The sequence below is a fragment of the Corvus hawaiiensis genome, chromosome 3 (genome assembly GCF_020740725.1).
Source record: "Corvus hawaiiensis isolate bCorHaw1 chromosome 3, bCorHaw1.pri.cur, whole genome shotgun sequence".
Taxonomy (NCBI): domain Eukaryota; kingdom Metazoa; phylum Chordata; class Aves; order Passeriformes; family Corvidae; genus Corvus; species Corvus hawaiiensis.
The window spans coordinates 63,752,456-63,770,806 of NC_063215.1; the positions used below are offsets into that span (position 1 = coordinate 63,752,456).

Below are 18,351 nucleotides of genomic sequence, written 5' to 3' on the forward strand. Positions count from 1 at the left end.
CTGGGGCCTTGGAGGTGGGCACTGCTCTGGGGCAGCTAGAGGGTTTGCTCAGGAGCTTGCTAGTGATGAATCACAGAGGTATGGCATGGATTGATAAGGTCGTGTACTTTACGATTAGACACATCCTTCCTCTAACAGCAGTTCTTTGTCTCCATTTTGCTTTTGGTAATGTGTTTCGGCCGTTTGCATACAATGACTCTCCATGCAGGAGCTGTTTGACTTGAGACAAAGTCACTATTATTCTAAGCAAGCTCAGGAAGCCTTCATAATTTTGTTGCCCTCAGAAGGGTGAATTTATTTAAAAGCCAATTAAGTTAAATCACCAAGGAAATACTTTTATTTTCTTGCAGCCTAGCTGTAAAGGACTTTTGGGTACATAAACAAGTGTATAACAAGAAAAATCTGCCTGGCAGCTGTGTTGTTGAAGTTTTTGTGCATTTGAAGTGAAGGCTGTAGAGGGGCATGTTCTGTATCTGTAGTACTAGCAAAAAAAGTCATGTTTTTCAGCTATTCACAGTGCAGGTGTGCAGCCTGGCAGCCATGGCAAAAGAAAACTTACAGGGTCCACAAATTATTGAAAAATACTGACTATTGTAGTGCCTGCAGCCTGACCAACACACAAGTCTATCTCCTCAGTTAGAATTGATGGAGAGCCCAAAGAACTCGGTAGGAGTACTTTAGGCTTATCTGGGGAGGTTTTGGACTAGACTCTCAAGGCACATGTTTCAGTCAAGTGCCTGCTTGCGTTTACAAACAGAAACCTTTTTGAGGTAACCTGAACATGACATTTATGGTGCTACTGTCCTTTTCAAAGACCATCTCTGATGTCTCCCCAGGCAGTGTCTCCTGAGCCCTTTATGCTCCTTGGTTATGAGTCCCTGTCTGTGGTGCAGCCACACCTCTCCTGCCACAGTCTCTGCTACAGTGTCCTGTTGCTCCCTTGGATTCTCTTGGCTGTTCTGGCTCCCCTCCTCTGCTGTGTATTGTCACTTACTGAATAGACTTGCTCAGCAGAGTTTTCAGAAGGAAAACAAAACGAGGTAGTCATGGATGACCAATATCAGCTTTTCCTTTTAACTCAGTCGTAAAGCATTGTTGGCTCACTGGTTTGGTTTCTACTGTCTATAAAAAGGTTTTGTGCAAGAAGTCCCCTTTTTCCCATTGTTCTGTGTGACACCGGTGCTGAGATGACCTTCTGCTGGAAAGTCTCATTGCTCAGTTTTGTCACTGCTCTGTATGAGTTTCCCTGGCAACCAGTTTGAGCTGCACTGAACCAAAAATATCTCACTGTGCTGGGGGAAAATCAGTTTGCAGGCATGTATTTCTCTTTAATGAGTTCTCTGGATGGTCCCTGTGTTCAGCCTGCAGATGTCATTATTGGGAACCAACAGCTGGGAGATGTGGTGTGCCCCTTTTTCTTACTTCCACAGGCAGCACAGCCTACAAGAAGGCTGCCCCTGCGTGATTGTCAACTGAGCTGTGACTGTAGGACCCATCATACTCATTTCTCATGGTACACTGAGGGTCTCATCTTCTACTGAGAATGCTCTGTGCAGCAGACGCAAAGTTTTTCTCGGATTCCTTGGATCTCTGCAAATTTCAGAATTTCATAATCACAGAATGGGTAAGGTTGGAAGGGACCAACCTTACCTTGGTTATTGCCGACAACTTTGTCCACATTTCTGTATAAATACATGCACCTTGCTTTGTAGCTGGGCATGCAGTGAGGTGCAGTTTTGCTCCCATCCTAATCTTGAAAGGCACTGTTTGTGACACCTCCAAATGAACATATGTATAAATCTTTACAGGTCAGGACCCACCAATTTGCACAGGAGAGAATGCACAAACTGGAGGTGTTATTGCAAGCCTTCCTAGTTCAGTTTTGACTTGCAGATAATCTTTTCACTACCTAATGTAGAACACTGATGTGAAGAAAAGCATTCGTAATTCCAGATGTGTTCTCAAGACGACAAAATTAGAAGAGACTAAATTGGAAAGCAGGATGTCATTTTTAGTAACAGGTTCCCTTTTCTGGATTTGTAGGGTGTGAGGATTGCGGTAAAAGCCTTATAGGAGAATGCAAACTCCACGGGCCACTCATCAGGGCTAAAGATAGGGTTATTCCCAGCCGAGCCCGTCTCACCCTACCTCACTACCTCACTTTGCGAGTGTTGGAGCTGCGAGCTGGAAACCAGCAGAGTAAGTATTTTAACTCTTTTTCCCACATTTGAGAAAGAAGAGACAAAAACACTGGCCTGTTTTCATGAGTAACGCAAGGCATAATCATTGGGCATTAGCATTATGAAGACTGTTTTCAGCTGAGCACAGCTAAAGCTCACAGTCAGCTACTGTTTTTACGACTGATTTCTGGTAACAGATGCATAGACTGATGGCAGGACATTAGCCAGAGCTGGTGTGACATTTAGCTGTGAGCAACCAGTTATCTCTGTTCAGTCAATCCAAGTTTAATGAATGTTGAATTTGTATCTAAGAGTAACAGCCATGCACTACTACTTTTTTTCTTTTTTCCCCAAGCATGCAAAACAGGAAAGAGTATTCAATGAAAAGTCAGAAACAAAATGGTAAATGACATCCCTTATCCACCCATTGCAAACTCAAAAGATCACAGTGGATCTTTTTTACCTTTTGCGGCATTTTAAATTCATATTATAGAAAGACTGTTGTTTCCATCTAAAAGCAAGGCAATTTGAATGCCCAAATGTGAACAAGGGAATGGTGTCTTTAGCGTGCAAATTTCCCACAGCTACCTGTGTAAAATTAGTCCTGCCTAGGTTCCTTTTCAGAAAAAGAATGACAAGATGCCTGTACTGTCACTCCGTTGATTGTGGCAGCAGAATAACTGGAATGATTAAGAAGGCTAATACTGTGTTTTTATAGATTCTCTCCACTTATATCAGGAGAGAACAACCTCCCAAATTATGCCAAAAAGCGGAGGACTATGGTAACATCAGTTTGTAGATGGAGAAGTATCAACAGGTTTGTGTTGCATACCCAGTTCAATATCCTGTCATGGATTTTCAGCACTTTTGTATTTGATGTAGTTCCCATTAAAAAAAAAAAAATCGCTACCTATTTACATCCTTTTTAGTTTCTTCACCTTAGAATTATTTACAGAGCTTATTTGTCTAGAAAAAGAATCCATGTGTTCTGCAGTATTTTCTTTATCTCCATTTTCACAACTGTAAGCATCCAAGAAATAGTTCGTGATGTCTATACTAATATTAAACTGGTCTTTGTTTTGTTCACAGTCCTTGGTGTATTTGCAAAGAAAGGAATACAGAAGAGAACACAATTTGGTCCTTATGTTGGTCAACTGTCTACAAAACTGACCTGCTATGATGAGAGCAGGCTAGTCCTGCAGGTAAAAACCCACTGCCTTTCTATGAAGTGCATATGTGTCTTTAGCAGTTCATACATATTTAGGTATTTTAATCAGTCAATTTGCCATCTGATCGAGTTCATTAATTGTGCTTTTGATCTGTAAGCATAAGTGTAAATCACATCATTTGGCAGTACAGTATAACCTGAAGTACCAAAATTTCCTGTATATTGTGTTTTCTAGAAGTTTTCATTCCTGCTTTCGAGTTTTACCATTTCCAGGGTGTTAGGCCTATCAGTCTAATGGCTCTTGATAAACTTTTCACAGAGCATGGCTACTGAACTTTCTTCCCAGATAACACAAAAGAATTTGTTCACTGAGTTAGCAAGAGTGACAGAAATATGCACTAAGGCACCGGCTTAGTAAGGAGAAACAGTGCAGGGATAGGGAAACGCTTCTTAATTATTATTAATTGCTATTGTTATTAATGAGTAATAATTGTTAATTTATATATAGACTTTGACACACAGTGCACTAGCTCAGTTTATTTAATCAGATTTTTATTTAGGGCTGGTACCTTCTGTTGCTGCACACGTAGGTACTGACCGTCTCACCCGGACCATGACACTGTTATTTGTACTTTATCCAGAAAAAATCACGACTTCTCAGGACTAGCCCAGCTTAGACAAAGCTACATGCACATCCTTTCCCGCAGGAGTTCCTTGGGAGTGAGAGTTGATCACAATCCTCTGGGCCCCAGTCTTTGCATTTTGCTGTCAGGGTCGGGGCTCAGCACAGCTCTGTGTCATACAGTGAGTCCATGGTCAAGCTACAGCCTCCGTCAGGACTTCCCATCAGGTCACGGTTCTCCCAGAGTTTGCATTTCATATCAGGCCCTCTCACCCCTGAATAGAGAGACACCAGCAGCAGCTGTCCTGTGACACACTCTGTGTCTTCATTTGAGCTTTCTCCAGAAGCTTTCGACTGGAAAACACTCTGTGTTGTGAGGAAATATTTCTGAACTTTTGTTTGAGAGCAAAAGTAATAGCTTCAGTAGTTGCTGTAAATGTCATTTGCACATGGAAGTTATGGGAATCATCTGCCAGAAAAATAACATTGTCCATCATGGGATTTTCATGGCATGTGGACAACAGAAAGCATTTATTCTTCTCTATAACTAAATTTCTTCAGTCTTTTTATTAGACACTATTACAAATGCAGAAAATGTACTTCTCTAACAATGGATAGATGAGCTAAGCACCCAGTTCCTTCCTCTTCACCAAGTCATTGTAAACCACACCCTATCCTCTATCAGTCAGCACCGTTTGCTTAAAAGTATACAGTGATAAGCACAGCTCTGGCTGATGAATGGACTGTTTCTTCAGAAGAGGAGATTAGAGTCCCAGATTTCCTACATGACAGCAGGAGCTGCCTTGACTTCTCCCTAGCATGAGTATGTGACCAAACTTGTCCAGCGGGCAGGTGCTTTCATCGGAAGCATGATGAAGTTAGATAAAATAGTTCCCAGAAGCAGTGAAAATGCAACTTTTTTTTTTTTTTTTTGCAGTTACTTGCTCAGTTACATGGTTAGTAGAACAAATACATGCTGTGCTGACATCTGTTGTGCAGCTTTCTCCATGGTCGAGACACTATTGCAGAAAAGCAACTGTCTTGTTTGACGTCGGTAGTTTTTGCCTCATAGGGGCATTCTCTTGGAAGGGAATCTGGGAAGAATGAAGTAAAGCAAAAAGAAAGAGATCTTTCTGGCACAATTGTTCATTTGTATTTACTTTTGCATTGTAAAGGGGAAAAAGAGAAGACTGTTAAAATGCCATTATGTTGTATGTTACCTCTCTGGACTTATTAATACAAGTTATACAATTGTTCCATGAAAAATGTAGCAGCACTGAACCTTGAGATTATCAAGTGCTCAGGAAGTAGATTAAGGCATAAAGCTTATCTCTCTACCTGCCTGCACTTAGTTCTTATAATATTATCTTCATATAACATAAAAATGATGAAATATAAACTGGAAATACATACAAAGGCCTACAGTTATTTTAGTAACAGGGTGCTCAGCAGGTACTTGTTCTTCACTTTCTTTTGCACTCAGTGTTCATTAAGAGTGATCTATTTCGAAACAACCATGATTTCAAGGGACATATGACCAAGACAGGGTAGATAACTGATAGCTGTGGTTGCAAGTTAAAGAAAACAAATGTGCCTCTATACAGGACTTGGTTTTATCATGTTCGTTCTCCTGTTCTCCCCCTTTGTTTCAGGTATTGAAAGATGGAGGGAAGTACTTTCTGGACACTCCCAATGAGGACTGTGGAAACTGGATGATGTTTGTCCGGCTAGCCCGGAACCAAGAAGAACAGACCCTTGTGGCTTATCAGCACTGTGGAGAAGTCTACTTCACAACAGTTAAGGTAGTTAAACCTACATCGCTTCACCTGTCATCCAAAAGGAAATTTATAGGCAAAGGTTCTGAAAGACTAACTCTTTTACAATGAAAGATTGATTACATTCTGCCAACGGGATTGTTACGTACAGACCACCTTTAATGTCATTTAATCCATAGTAAAGCAAGCAGTGTATGGGGTTTGTTGGGAAAAGGTGTTGTGTACTTGCTGTTGTGGGTAGTGAAGAAACTGAGCAGAGGGAAACAGAAAAACATTCCCTATGATAGTGTTTAAACTGAACACTCTTCAATCCCAGGTAGCTATATGATGACATTGGCATTATTACATTGAACAGTACTTCATTCTGGAAATAACAAACAAATTCCTCTCTTTTATTACATTTCTGGATACATATTGTTTTCTGAGCATGTTACCCTGTGCTCAGGAGCAGGGTGTTAAGTGAATCTTTATGTACAATTTTCCATGCTCATTAAATCCGATGACTTAACTGCAAAACTTAGAATACTGCAATGTTGCCATGAAATGATAAGTTTATGTTAGAGATTCTGGACTGCATCTTTGTCTGAAGAGAGAGAACAAGGTACTCTGTGTTTATAAACAAAACTAGAACATACAGTATTGGTTTTTATTGTTTTGGCCACTTCTTTAGGCAGAGTTTGTTTTAACCAGAAATAACTCTTTTGCACACTTGGGAAACTGAGATCTATCTGTTGAACATAATGCTTGTGTGTCATTGTGAGCAACATTAAAAAAAAAGTATATTAGTGAAAAGAAGTTACTATGAACTAAAATACAGCATTTCAGTTTCATTTCCAAGATTGGCACATATTTCTGTGGCATAGTAGTATTTACAGTTTTTCCTTCACTTTTGTTTCTCCACCTGCACTGTGAGAAAAATATTTACTGTATATTGATGATGAGATAGTAACATTTCATAACCTACAAGTCTTTTATAACAGTATGGAGTATAGCTGGTTTGGGGATTAATATTAAAATAATTATTAAGAAAATAAAGCAAAATCTGAAACAGTATGTGCTACTCTGAGACAGGCTGTGTTTGAGATTCTCATGCAGTCCATATCATTTGAGATTTCAATTTAATTTGAAATGCATGATATGTTTGTAAAATTGACAGTATTACTAATACTTTATTTGGGAATCATGAACTTTTGAAGTACTTGTTATAAACTGGTAACTTAAAATTTCCAGTGTAGTTTAAATTCTATTCAACCAACTCTCTGCTGACTTCAGCAGAACTCTGCACACTGGCATTAATGGAGAGTTGTCTCCTGTATACTGACACAGAGTGTCCTAGTATGAGGCATGTGTCTTGGAACCTTTTCTGTGCTGTGTATCATAGGGCATTACTTGGGTTTTATTTCTCTGAAGTCCCGGTATCATTCAGGGTACTGTGGCATCCTGCAGACTTTGTCATGGTCAATGAAAGCGATGGCCTTGTGCTACACTTATGCACACCCTGCTGGTCAGGCTGTGAGGCTGGCTTAGGGCTGATTAAGAAGATACTTTCTTGAGATACTTTTAACAAAGTGTATTAAGATGGGAGTAGGATTGGCTCCTCCTCCCCCTGTTATTGCAAAGAAATGGGATTTCAGTGACATGGAACTACAGCACACATGTAAATGACATACTAATACCACCATTAGCTTACTTGCTGACCTAATGGCTGCAATTCCTAGAAATAAGTGCTTTAAAAGGTATAGAATTGTGAGGAAATAAAAATCATCCATGGTTGCTGTTGGTCTGATCCCAGGAGAGTTTCATGTGGGTGCTGCAGTTCTCTTATTGGTGCACTGATGGCACAGAATAAAAGACAACTTGTGGACTTGCATACTGGTATTTAGTGTCAGTTTTAATGAGATTAAAGCTTTTGAATTACTTGTCTGTTTCACATACTGATGCACTTGCTCTCCCTCAAAAGTCACATTGACCACATCTCAGCTTCCCATAAAGGAGATGGCTGCTGGTCCAGGAATACTGGGCAGGAAGTCATGACAGTGCTACGCTGTGCAGTTTTTTGTGCGTACCAGTCTCAGGTGTCATAGGTGAAGGTCCCAAGACATTCTCAAACGTTTGTCTCACAATGCATGATGAGCCTTCTAGTTAATGGCTCTGCCTCATGTCCTTAACTGAGTGGAAAATTCAGGACAGACCATATTTAAGCCAGGTGTTTTCAAAATGTACACATTTTCTGGAATAAAACTCAGCTGCTCTCTTTCCTGGCTAGTTTGGTTTTCTTTCAGTGGCGTGAGTTTACCTTAGTTAAAATAAAACTACATGTACAGTTTGGCTCTACCCCTGATACAGTAATGTTGGTTTTTATTATAGATGAAGAAAATTGTGCACAGGGTTAGGGAGTCCTACAAATCAGGACCCCAAAGTTTAGTTTTCTCCTTTGCGTTTAAAGAACTAATAGCTCTTTAGCCAGTGAGTGTAATCACTCCTCTCTTTTTCTATTTGCTATAGTATTGACTGACGGTATTTGTCAGAAGAGGTCATAGTCCAGTCCAAGGAGAGATTTGGGCAAGCATGACTGGATGGGAGACTGCAGATTACCAGCTCCTTTAATCCTGTGGGGGAAGGCTTCAGTGGCAGGAGGGCAGCGTTAAAATAAAGCACGCTCATAGCAAGCCTGACACATTAGAGCCAGTACATGGCAAGGCGCCCATTTGCCTTGCAGTCCATGTATTGATCAGCTCTGCACCCCTGCTCAGTGTGACCTATCCAGGAGATATCCAAGCTCTTGTGCATTCGTGATGCGTTTTTCCTTTGTATGTACCCTGTAGTTAAGTGTTGTGTCCAGTGGGCTTCCAGACATCAAGGAATGGGCATGGGACATTGCTTGGAAAGAGTGCTGGATGTCTGAATATCACAGACAAATACATCTCGCTGAGCAAAGGTCATGAGGATTGAGGCATCCCTCCTGCTACTGGGCCCCCCCAGCAAATCTCTGTGCATACACAATTTCGCTTTTAGAAACAGAAAGTGTCAAGCCCTAGTGGGTAGTAATGCTCAAAAAGTGCTTGAATCTTGAAACTAAGTTACCAATAATTTGAAGAGAATCAAAAATGCAATTTGGGTAAGGACAAAACACTGCACATCCCTACCCCACCTATCTTTCTTGTTTTTTGGTTTAGGAAAATTGACACAAGTCAACAGGTGTTGGTTTTTTCCATTCACAGCCAATTGAACCCCACACAGAATTGAAAGTATGGTATGCTGCCGATTACGCCAAATTTATGGAAGCTTCTGCAGTCTTCATTAAAGAAGAATCAGATGTGTCTCCTTTGCCTCCAGTAGCAGTAAGTACCCCTAGTCTGCATTGAAGCCTTCACTAGACATATTAAATTATGGTTTATTTACATGTTTTCTCTGTTCATGTAACTCTAGTAATGCAAGTGTAGGCCATAGAGTACTTTTGGCAATTTTAGCCAAACAGATACTCAGAGAGAGGTTGTTCTTCCTCTCCTATGTCTGTGATCCAATGGAGCCATCGGATGTAGTCAGAAGTGGCACCACTTGATTTCTTGGAAAGTCTTAAGATTGGCACTAATCTGTGGATAACCAAGCTGTCCAGCCTCAGACTTCTTTCACCATTTCCCCTTCTTTTGCTCTGACTGATTGGACAGAGTTTTCAGTCTGTCCTGTTCAGTAACCCTTCTCTACTAATTCAGATACTTCCCCTCTGTATCATAGCAGAAATCCTTAAACTGATAGGAAAAGTTCAAGTGTTGAAAACATGGCTGTGAAAAATCAATACTTAATCTAGAAGGAATGTGAAACAAGGAATACAAATGAACCAGGAATTCATACTCCAGGAAGGCTTGTGAGGCCTTCAGAGTATATCCCAGAAGGAAGGTGTGGGAGAGCCACAGCATCAGACGCGAGTCTCAGCAGAGAGGAGAGCTCAATCTGGAAATAAAGATGGAGTGGGCACAGCCTCACCATGCTCTCCAGAGCAAGCTATCCCAAGAGCAAAGGAAAAGAAGGACAGTTTATGAGAAGCTTACATAAAAGGTAGATGAAGTTGAGGAAGTACATGGTCATGTGTTAATTGAAAGTACATTTCATTAGTGATTGAAGTTTTTTGGTAATTGTTTTTCATCAGAATGTTTATAATATCAGTATTTAAAGTGAATTCAGCTGAATCCAGTAGAGCTCTTATTTCCATGGAAATAATACTTCCAAATAATACACTGTTTGCAAAAAAAAAAAAAAAAAAAAGCTTTTAAGTCAGGATAGGCTTGAGATCCCCAAACCTAAGGTGTTTCCTATCCAGTTAATGATAGTCTAATGCCAAATGTCAAACTAAGTGAGGAGGTCTCTCCTGCAGCCATTGGCCATTGCTGTGTGGTAAAGCATAGAGCTGGCCCAAGGCACAAGGAAATCTGTATGGCTAAACCACATTTCTGTGCAGAAACTCATCCCATTTTTGTGTGGCTGAAATAGCAGATAAACGATGTCAGTCCAGAGATAAAGTACAACTTACAACTGCTTTTATGAGTAATTTCATAAATGCAACAAATGTAGAGACTTGGAAATTCAGTAAGCACAGATGATCAAAGGTGAGGGACTCAGGACTGTTACAGTAAATGCTAAACAAAAACATGTAAATCAGTATTTAGCCAACCTTACTTTTCCTTTGAGTTTGTTCTCTTAGAGAGAATCTATTGCCAGTTGAACAACTGGGTGGTAGCACATGGAAGTAAATGTCACCAAAGATGGGTCTTGGAAAAGCCCAGGAGAAGATGAGTGAGAAGAATATGACCTTTCCTTAGAATGGCTGGTAAGAAAGACCTGTCTCTGTTCTCATTGCAGAAAGAGCCCATAGACCCTTGGATATGCTCCAGCTGTGGAAGCACTTTTGCAACTTTTGCTCTGCTGGAATCTCACCAGTGCATCCATAAAGACCGAGTCCTTCCTACGAGGCTCAGACCGCCAAATAAATTGGGACCTGTAAAAGCAAAAAACAAACTCAAAGGGAAACTGAGAGGAGCATCATTAGGCAAAAGCATTACTCAATGCTTTGGGACCATTTCCTGTTCCTCTGCTGCAAAGTTCAGCTGTGCCAGCTCGGGAAGCACTTGTGATGCTCTCGTAAGGTTTATACCTAAATGGAGGAATGGTCGGTCTTCACTGCTGAAGGGAAAAGAAGTGAAGCAGCCAGATAATTATCCCTGCCGACTCTGTGGGAAGATATTTGATTCCATTGACAAGCTCACGGTCCACACTTATGCGCACAAAGGGGAGCGTCCCTACAAGTGTTCCCAGCACGGATGCACAAAAGCCTTCATTTCCAAATATAAACTGCTCAGGTACAGCTCTGAAGGCATTCCTTTTCTGCTGGGTGTGGGGGGGGCGGGGGAAAAGACATCTTTTTTCTTTTTCTTTTGGGGTGTTCTAGTGACAATTAATCCCTGAGGTCCAGTTTCTATTATTCCTGGTTTTGCTAGTATTGGAGAAAACTAGTCTCCCTGGATTATGGTGGCTACTCAAAAAGATGATGTTGAGCAGTTTTAATCTACTCTATGCTTTATGATTAACAGCTTCCTCACCCCCAAAAAATGTAGGCTTTTACTAATAACCTGAGAAGCTGTGAAAATGCCTTCCTTCAGTAGTTCCAGTGTTTTCAAGTTTTGAGGCTGCAAGAGTAAAGGTACTAGAATAAATATAAACACAAGTAACTTTTGTGTGTGTGTTTTTGGTTTTTTTCTCTTAGGCATTCGGCCACTCATTCTCCACAGAAATCTCACCAGTGTGGCTACTGTGAAAAGACCTTTCATAGGAAAGACCACCTAAAGAATCACCTTCAGACTCATGACCCTAACAAGATGGCCTTCAAGTGTGAAGAGTGTGGCAAGAAGTACAACACCAAGCTAGGCTATAAGAGACACTTGGCTCTTCATGCTGCCACCAGCGGGGACCTAACCTGTAGGGTGTGTGCCCAAGAGTTTGGAGGTACCGAGGTTCTGTTGGAACACCTCAAAAGTCATGCAGGGAAACCAACTGGCAACATGAAGGAAAAGAAACATAAGTGTGACCACTGCGAGCGTCACTTCTATACCCGTAAAGACGTGCGACGTCACATGGTGGTACACACCGGCTGCAAAGACTTCCTGTGCCAGTTCTGTGCCCAGAGGTTTGGGCGGAAGGACCACTTGACACGCCATACTAGGAAGACCCATCCACAAGAACTGCTGAAGAGCAGGTTGCAGAATGGTGACTCAGTGGGTCTCCTTGACCAGCTCTTTTCATACAGACTGAAGGAAGATGCCAGTATGCTGTCCCCTCTTCCTGAAAGGGTCCCTGTGCAGAATGGAATTGTGAATAGTTCAGAAACAGAGGATTACAACTGTTCACATGTTCATTCCCAGCCAAGCTTACAAACTGCTCTTCCTCTTGAGTCTTCTCCTCACTTGCAAAGGATGGGCTGTGCAGACAATCTCCCAGCTGTCCCTCCCACACCATGTTCAGCAGCTGTCCCTACCAACCTGCACCTTCATCAGCCTAACAAATATGACCTTAGTTCTACCTCATTTGCAGCAGGATCCCTCAAGAATCTACCGATAAAAGTGGATGTTAAAGGTTACAATGTGCATCTTCTCGAGGACCTGCCATTACCAGAACCTCAGTCTCTCCACAAAATCAGTATGGAAGAAGCTTCCTCAGGGCCTGTAGGGGATACTAACAAGTACCCAGTGCACAAAGAGACAGAGGCAGCAGCTGAAACTGCAAGCCTGCCTTTCATGGATCTCACTCATGTGATGGGTTTCTGGCAGCTCCCACCAGGTGACAGCCAGAACACTACTGGGGACATCACAATGGCGTTTGGCTCAGAAGAACCATCACACAGGCTGAATGGCCTCGGCCAACAGCAAGGTCTTCAGCTAGCAACTGGTGGGATGGCCATAAACCAGCTGCATCATCTTCCTCGCTCCTTTCCATCCACTACAAATTCTGTAACATTGCCTCACTTTCACCATGCCTTCAAGTAACCATCACCCTGTGTGGGTCTTTTCCCTTTTTTTTTTAAAGACTGTGCTTCTTACTTAAATCTGTTAGGACTGGGGTGGTTTTGGTTTGGTTTTGTTTTGAAGAAAAACTGCCCCAGATGTTTTCAAAGCACATTATGAACATGGTAGTTAAATTCAGGATGTTAATAAACAAGAAGCTCTATTTTTCATACTATTAGTTTTTTAGCATATGACAACAGTAGAGCTAACATACTTCCCTCAGCTCCCTCTATATTTTTGTTTCTTGCTTTTCATGCAATCAACTGAATAACTATCTTCAATGACAGCAAAGTATCATAACAGGCACAATAAAACTCTGGCTGCTGCAATAAGAGTAATACGGTTGGGGTGAATGGGAAGAGGGGGGAAATCACAAAGAAATCAATTTAAATAAATCACAGCAAAATTGTACACATGGCAAATGTAACAAATGATTTATCAACATCAGATAGATTTCTGTTAAGCACTTAATTAATGAACTTTATGAATCCTTAATTTAAATCAGAATAATTCCAAGAGTAAATATTATGTCCCTGTTTCGCTTTATTCAAATGAAGATCATCACTATTATGATTCTGTTAAACTAGATTTTATTTTCTGGTGGGCAGTTCAGCTGTGTGCCTCTCCTGCCTTTTTCCTAGGGCTGGAAATAGCTACCACTTCTGAACGACTGTTAAGAACTGCTGTCTTGGATACATGCAGTCCTTGGAATGGGAAGTGAATTGTCTCAAAGGTTAGAACAGAACATTAATTTTCATTTCAAGCTGAATCCGTCAAGACATCAGACACTGCTCTCTCTCTCACTTTGTCTCTTGTAAAGCACTTGAGCATTTGCTTAAATTTAAGCTTATCTTATCCCATTGAGTCAACAGCTTGATTAATTTGACAGTTAATAAAAAATAATGCATTCTACCTAAGGGGCCTTTATTCACCTTTTGTTGATAAAAATGGCCTTCGTTTAGTCTGGGAAATGATCATTGTAACCATCTGAAAATGTGAGCTTTCACAGAAAGCCAACCCTGGCCCAGGGGAGCCTGTGCCCAAGCTGTGTGTGGAGCCAGGGGCAGGTCCATGCACCGAGGGGCTGTAATGGTGAGCTGACACTGGGCCCTGCTCAAAACCAGGTTCTGAAGCTGCCTTACAAGTGTCGACTGAAATTAGCGGGTGTGATAATGGTTGAGGCCATTTTACTCATGGGTGTTCTGCTCAGAAACATTGGGGCTCCAGCCTTTGTTTCTTGCAGACTAGAACCATGGACACTTCCATTTGTTTCCTGGGGTGAATTGTCCATGAACAGTTCCAGTGGACAGTGTGTTGGTGGGACAGTCCCATCACCTGATGCATGAATGAGCAGAAATTGCCAAAATAATTTTTTCCGGTAGATGATATGGTTAAATAAACAAACTCTTCACAATTTACTTTGTTGCCTAATCCATAGGTATAAAAAAATAATCGTGGTTTTAGGGAATGTTGCAGTTACTAATGGATTCTGTTGCAGCTAAAACAGACACGGAACTTCTGAATCTGAGTAAATTCTCAAACCCCTAGAACTACTCTTCCATTAAATCCAAAGAGAGTTCATAGTACCCAATGATCATTACAAGTATAACATGAAGCAAGCATGTTCTCTTCTCCCTCATTAATCACAGGAATATTTCCAGAGAGCTTCAAATAAAAAATAATTTTTAAATTATTGCTGTTTTGCTGTTATTGAGCTATGGACCACTGTAGTTGTGTAATGTCTTTGAATATTCTTACAAGTTGATTGATACTTGGATTAAGGAAGGGTTGTCTTGCTGCAGTTCATGAGAGAATATGCTCTGCAGATACAGTGCTGAGGGGTATTTTTTATTATGAAAATTTTTGGCATAAGACAAACCAAAAGGAATTTTAAGATCATTCCTGTAATGACAACAGCAGGAGAAAGAACAGGTACTGCACAGTCATGTCCAGTAAGTAGTTATTTAAATTACAAGTTCCAGAATAGGGAAAAGGTTGCAAACAATGTTATATGCACGTTCTACAGCTAGGCTTGTATTTTTGTCTGGACTTGGAAAGGGGTGTGTGTGTATATTCACTTAACTGTATTTTTCCCCTTGTTTGCACAAATTATATTCACTTGGCTTCATCCAAGCTTATGTACTTGTAAGAAAACCCAAAAAACTAAACTACAACAAAAAAAAAACCTTTGCTACAAAAAAAAATTTGTAGCACTGCCTGTTCATACGCATTTTGTCATTTTGGTTTGTGGTTTTATAAGAGGTGTCAGTAATTACTGAAATACTTGTCCTTGAATTGAAATGTGATGTTAGGAAGCAAACATTATGCAAACACTGAGCACGTTCTTTCAGCTGCTCTTTCAGTCCTTGGAGCAGGGTGCCTGAGCTCTGGGCTGCCAAGAGAGGTGCTGCTGCCTGATCTCAGCCTCTTCTGAAATATGGAAAGATGACAAGCATTTCTCAGCAATGCATATGTAACTACAGGTTAAAGACAAAGTCTTATTCAAATAAAAAAATAACCACTTTTGATGCATTTTAAAGTGCTTAAAAAGCACACAGTGGTGGTGTCTGCAAGTAAAGCACAGAAGCAAACCTTAAGTGTGCAATACTGCTTAAACCCATCAGCCCATCCTATTTCTTTTTCCAGATTCTTGACATCATAAATGTAGCAGAAGCTGATGATGTCCCCTGACAAAGAAAGGCAGGTTATTTCAACAAGTTATGTTTTCAAAAAAAGTTTTGTTTTAAAATTCTTGCAACTCAAGAGACATGAGGTACCCCTGTGCCATCTAATAGTGGAAGTGGGACTGGACTTTCTGATCATGTTTGTTAGGGAGGCCTCTGTGAGCATTTCTCAGAGGCCATCCGTAGCTGACATCTCTCTGGTGGCACTGCCTTTGGCTCATGCAGGGCTGTGACAGCACCAGTGTGGGGAGGCAGCCCCGCATCCAGTGGGGGTACAGTGGAGGAAGGCAGCAGCCCAAGCACTGACCAGTCTTCCCTCTCTGGCACAGTCCATTCCTCCTCCAAATGTGAGAAGTGGATGTAACTGCCATGGAGAAGGTAGGATAGGCCATGGCACAGCAGCTAAGAGATGGGAGAGAAAGATCTGGGAGATCTTAGGATATTTTACCTCACATTCAAATAGAGATAAAAATACTCTTTTAATTGAACTCTGCTTGAAAACCTGTAGAAGCAGAGCAGTATGTGGCAAATAAACAACAGAATTAATATAATCAAATGATACTGTAAAAGAACAAAATCTGGTAAACTTTTGGTCTCATTAAAAAATGTATTCTTTCTATGAAAGAAGGAAAAAAAAAAAGACATGTAAACCTGCTGAAATAATGTCAAGAAGCTAAAATTATACTACATGGAACAAAAGACTGCATCCTCTATGTAAACACAAATAGTTATATTGCTAAGTTCCCATCCTCTATCAGAAACCAAGCTCATTTCTTTTTCCTTCAGTTTTATTTACCAACTTTTCCTGTTGGAACTTTTCATTTTCTTAATCAATGGGTTGCTGTTAATTTCAGAGGGCTTTTCATAGCCAGTCTGAACTGGGATGGTACATTCCCTATATTAATGATAGGTTCCTTTCTAGTGGAATTTTTAAAATGCTGTTCTTTAGTACACCTTTCCTGCCCTTATATTTTTTGTATAGTTTTGGAAACTAAGCCGTGAAATCCTACATTCTATACACAGAAAATAATGGGGACACACACGCAACAGCAAATACAGTAACACTTGCTCTGAATTTGAGGATTCATTTATTTAGTTGTTAAAGAAAGCAACTGTGGTAATATTGCACAGTATGTGGGTTTGGGGTGTTTTCCCTCTTCTTCCTGGATTCAAAGAAAGGCTGAGCAGCACTGCTTTAATATATTGGGCTCTAGGAGTTACAGTTGCTTCAGTGTCATCTTTTCTGTATCCATCTAATCACTATTAGCTAGGGTCTGAGTAGTTTAATTAAACTCTTTAAAATATGGTATTTATTACTGCTGTGTCCAACTATTTCTCATCTTCATTTACTTCATGAGCATTTAATAGGTAAGAAAATTCCTAACGGATTTTAAGTGAAAGCCTAAATAAAACTTACTGGGCTAAAAAGCCTCAACATGTTGCATCACTGAAAGTTTATGCAAGGTGATCCAAGACTGACAGTAGATCAAGTGACCAAAAAAATAAGAAGGGATATACCTCCACAACATTTCTGTCTTCTTGTCAATTTCTAAAAGCAGTTAAAGTGTTTAATGCAAGAATGAGATTTGATTTTAGTCTGAACTCAAAGTGCTTTGAAGAAGATGCACAGCACACATGCCTGTTTATCACGTATCAATCACTATCATTCATTGTTTACTCAAAGATTCTATTAAATATTCACATGAAATTCCACAATGTTCACTTGTCTTGGTCAATATTTCAAAGCATCAGGAGGAAGAAAAAGAAAATGCCATGGTACTGGACCTTCCTACATTTTGTTAAAACCATTGAATGAACTGCTGGTAATGTCCATCCCCTGCAGGCAATCATTTAATTAAACCTTGGCAACAGATACAAATAATCTCACAACTTTTAAAAGGACAGAATAATAAGATTTGTAGTGTAGAGAGAAAAAACCCCAACCAAACCCAAGCCAATGAATTTCAGTTTGCTTATTTTATTGGTAGCTGTAGCACTTCAGGTGGAAGTGGTGCTGGAAAATTGTGTTGCTTAAGATCTTCCATAATGTGTCAGAAGAAAGCTTGAACACATCCTTGCCGACCAGCCACTCTTATCTTCTGTTGTCCGTTTGTGGTCTAAAAGCAGCAACAAGCCATATACTTGCTATTTCTTATTATAGAAGGAGCTTTTATATTTGACTCTATTTTGTCTAAGAGGATTAAACCTGTATTCGTGGGAAGGTGATGGAGCAGCTCATCCTGGAAACCATTCCCAGGCACATTAAGGATGAGACCATTTGTTTGCACCACTCAAAGCCAGTTTCTCACATCTGCTTTTTCAGCTGAAAAATGCTCTTGGGTAGCACTGAAACTGATCTCTCACCTGCCCAAAGTGCTCTGTAAAGCACCTGGCAAAGCTCAAGTTTTACAGAACATGCAGCAGCAGTTGCCAATGCTGAGCACCTGCAAGCTCACCCAGGCCAGTCCTTTCCACAGTTCCACTGTCCTCTATTTTAGATGCGAGTGTGGGTGTCTGTCTTGGGGACCTGCTGGGGGCAATGGCTGTCCCAAGCCTCTGCAAATGGCTGCAACTACAATCCCAGTGATACCTGGACTTGCCAGTGTCCCTAGGGAAAGGAGGTGTCAAGCCCCAAGTTTCAGAATTCAGTGGCTAAACCTTAAGAATGGTGATGGCATCAATAAATGCCTGTTGGTGGTCTGCAAGACCCTGCATGATAACCACAGGAGTTACTGTGCTGTTAACATTGTCCCAGGTAATCCAGGGAGTGGAGAACACCAGATGAGACTACTAGGTACTGACAGCAGCTTTTCCTGTAGCTGGCAAGGTCACAGAGGTGGGTAGAGCTGATAATGGTGCTGTGGACTGAA

General features: G+C 40.8%; 1 protein-coding gene across 2 annotated transcripts in view; it reads left to right on the forward strand.

Moving 5' to 3' along the window:
* PLAGL1 (PLAG1 like zinc finger 1) overlaps positions 1 to 16,790 on the forward strand; it is a 48,623-nt gene extending 31,833 nt beyond the window's left edge. Inside the window, exons 3-8 of one of the 2 annotated variants that reach the window (XM_048298858.1) lie at positions 2,044 to 2,199; positions 3,270 to 3,382; positions 5,623 to 5,772; positions 8,967 to 9,086; positions 10,603 to 11,099; positions 11,504 to 16,790. In XM_048298858.1, the coding sequence (XP_048154815.1) occupies positions 2,044 to 2,199; positions 3,270 to 3,382; positions 5,623 to 5,772; positions 8,967 to 9,086; positions 10,603 to 11,099; positions 11,504 to 12,779 (2,312 nt within the window). In that variant the 3' untranslated portion in view covers positions 12,780 to 16,790. The remainder of the gene's footprint in view (positions 1 to 2,043; positions 2,200 to 3,269; positions 3,383 to 5,622; positions 5,773 to 8,966; positions 9,087 to 10,602; positions 11,100 to 11,503) is intronic. The other variant, XM_048298859.1, reaches the window with a different exon arrangement.
* The last annotated feature ends 1,561 nt before the right edge of the window (positions 16,791 to 18,351 follow it).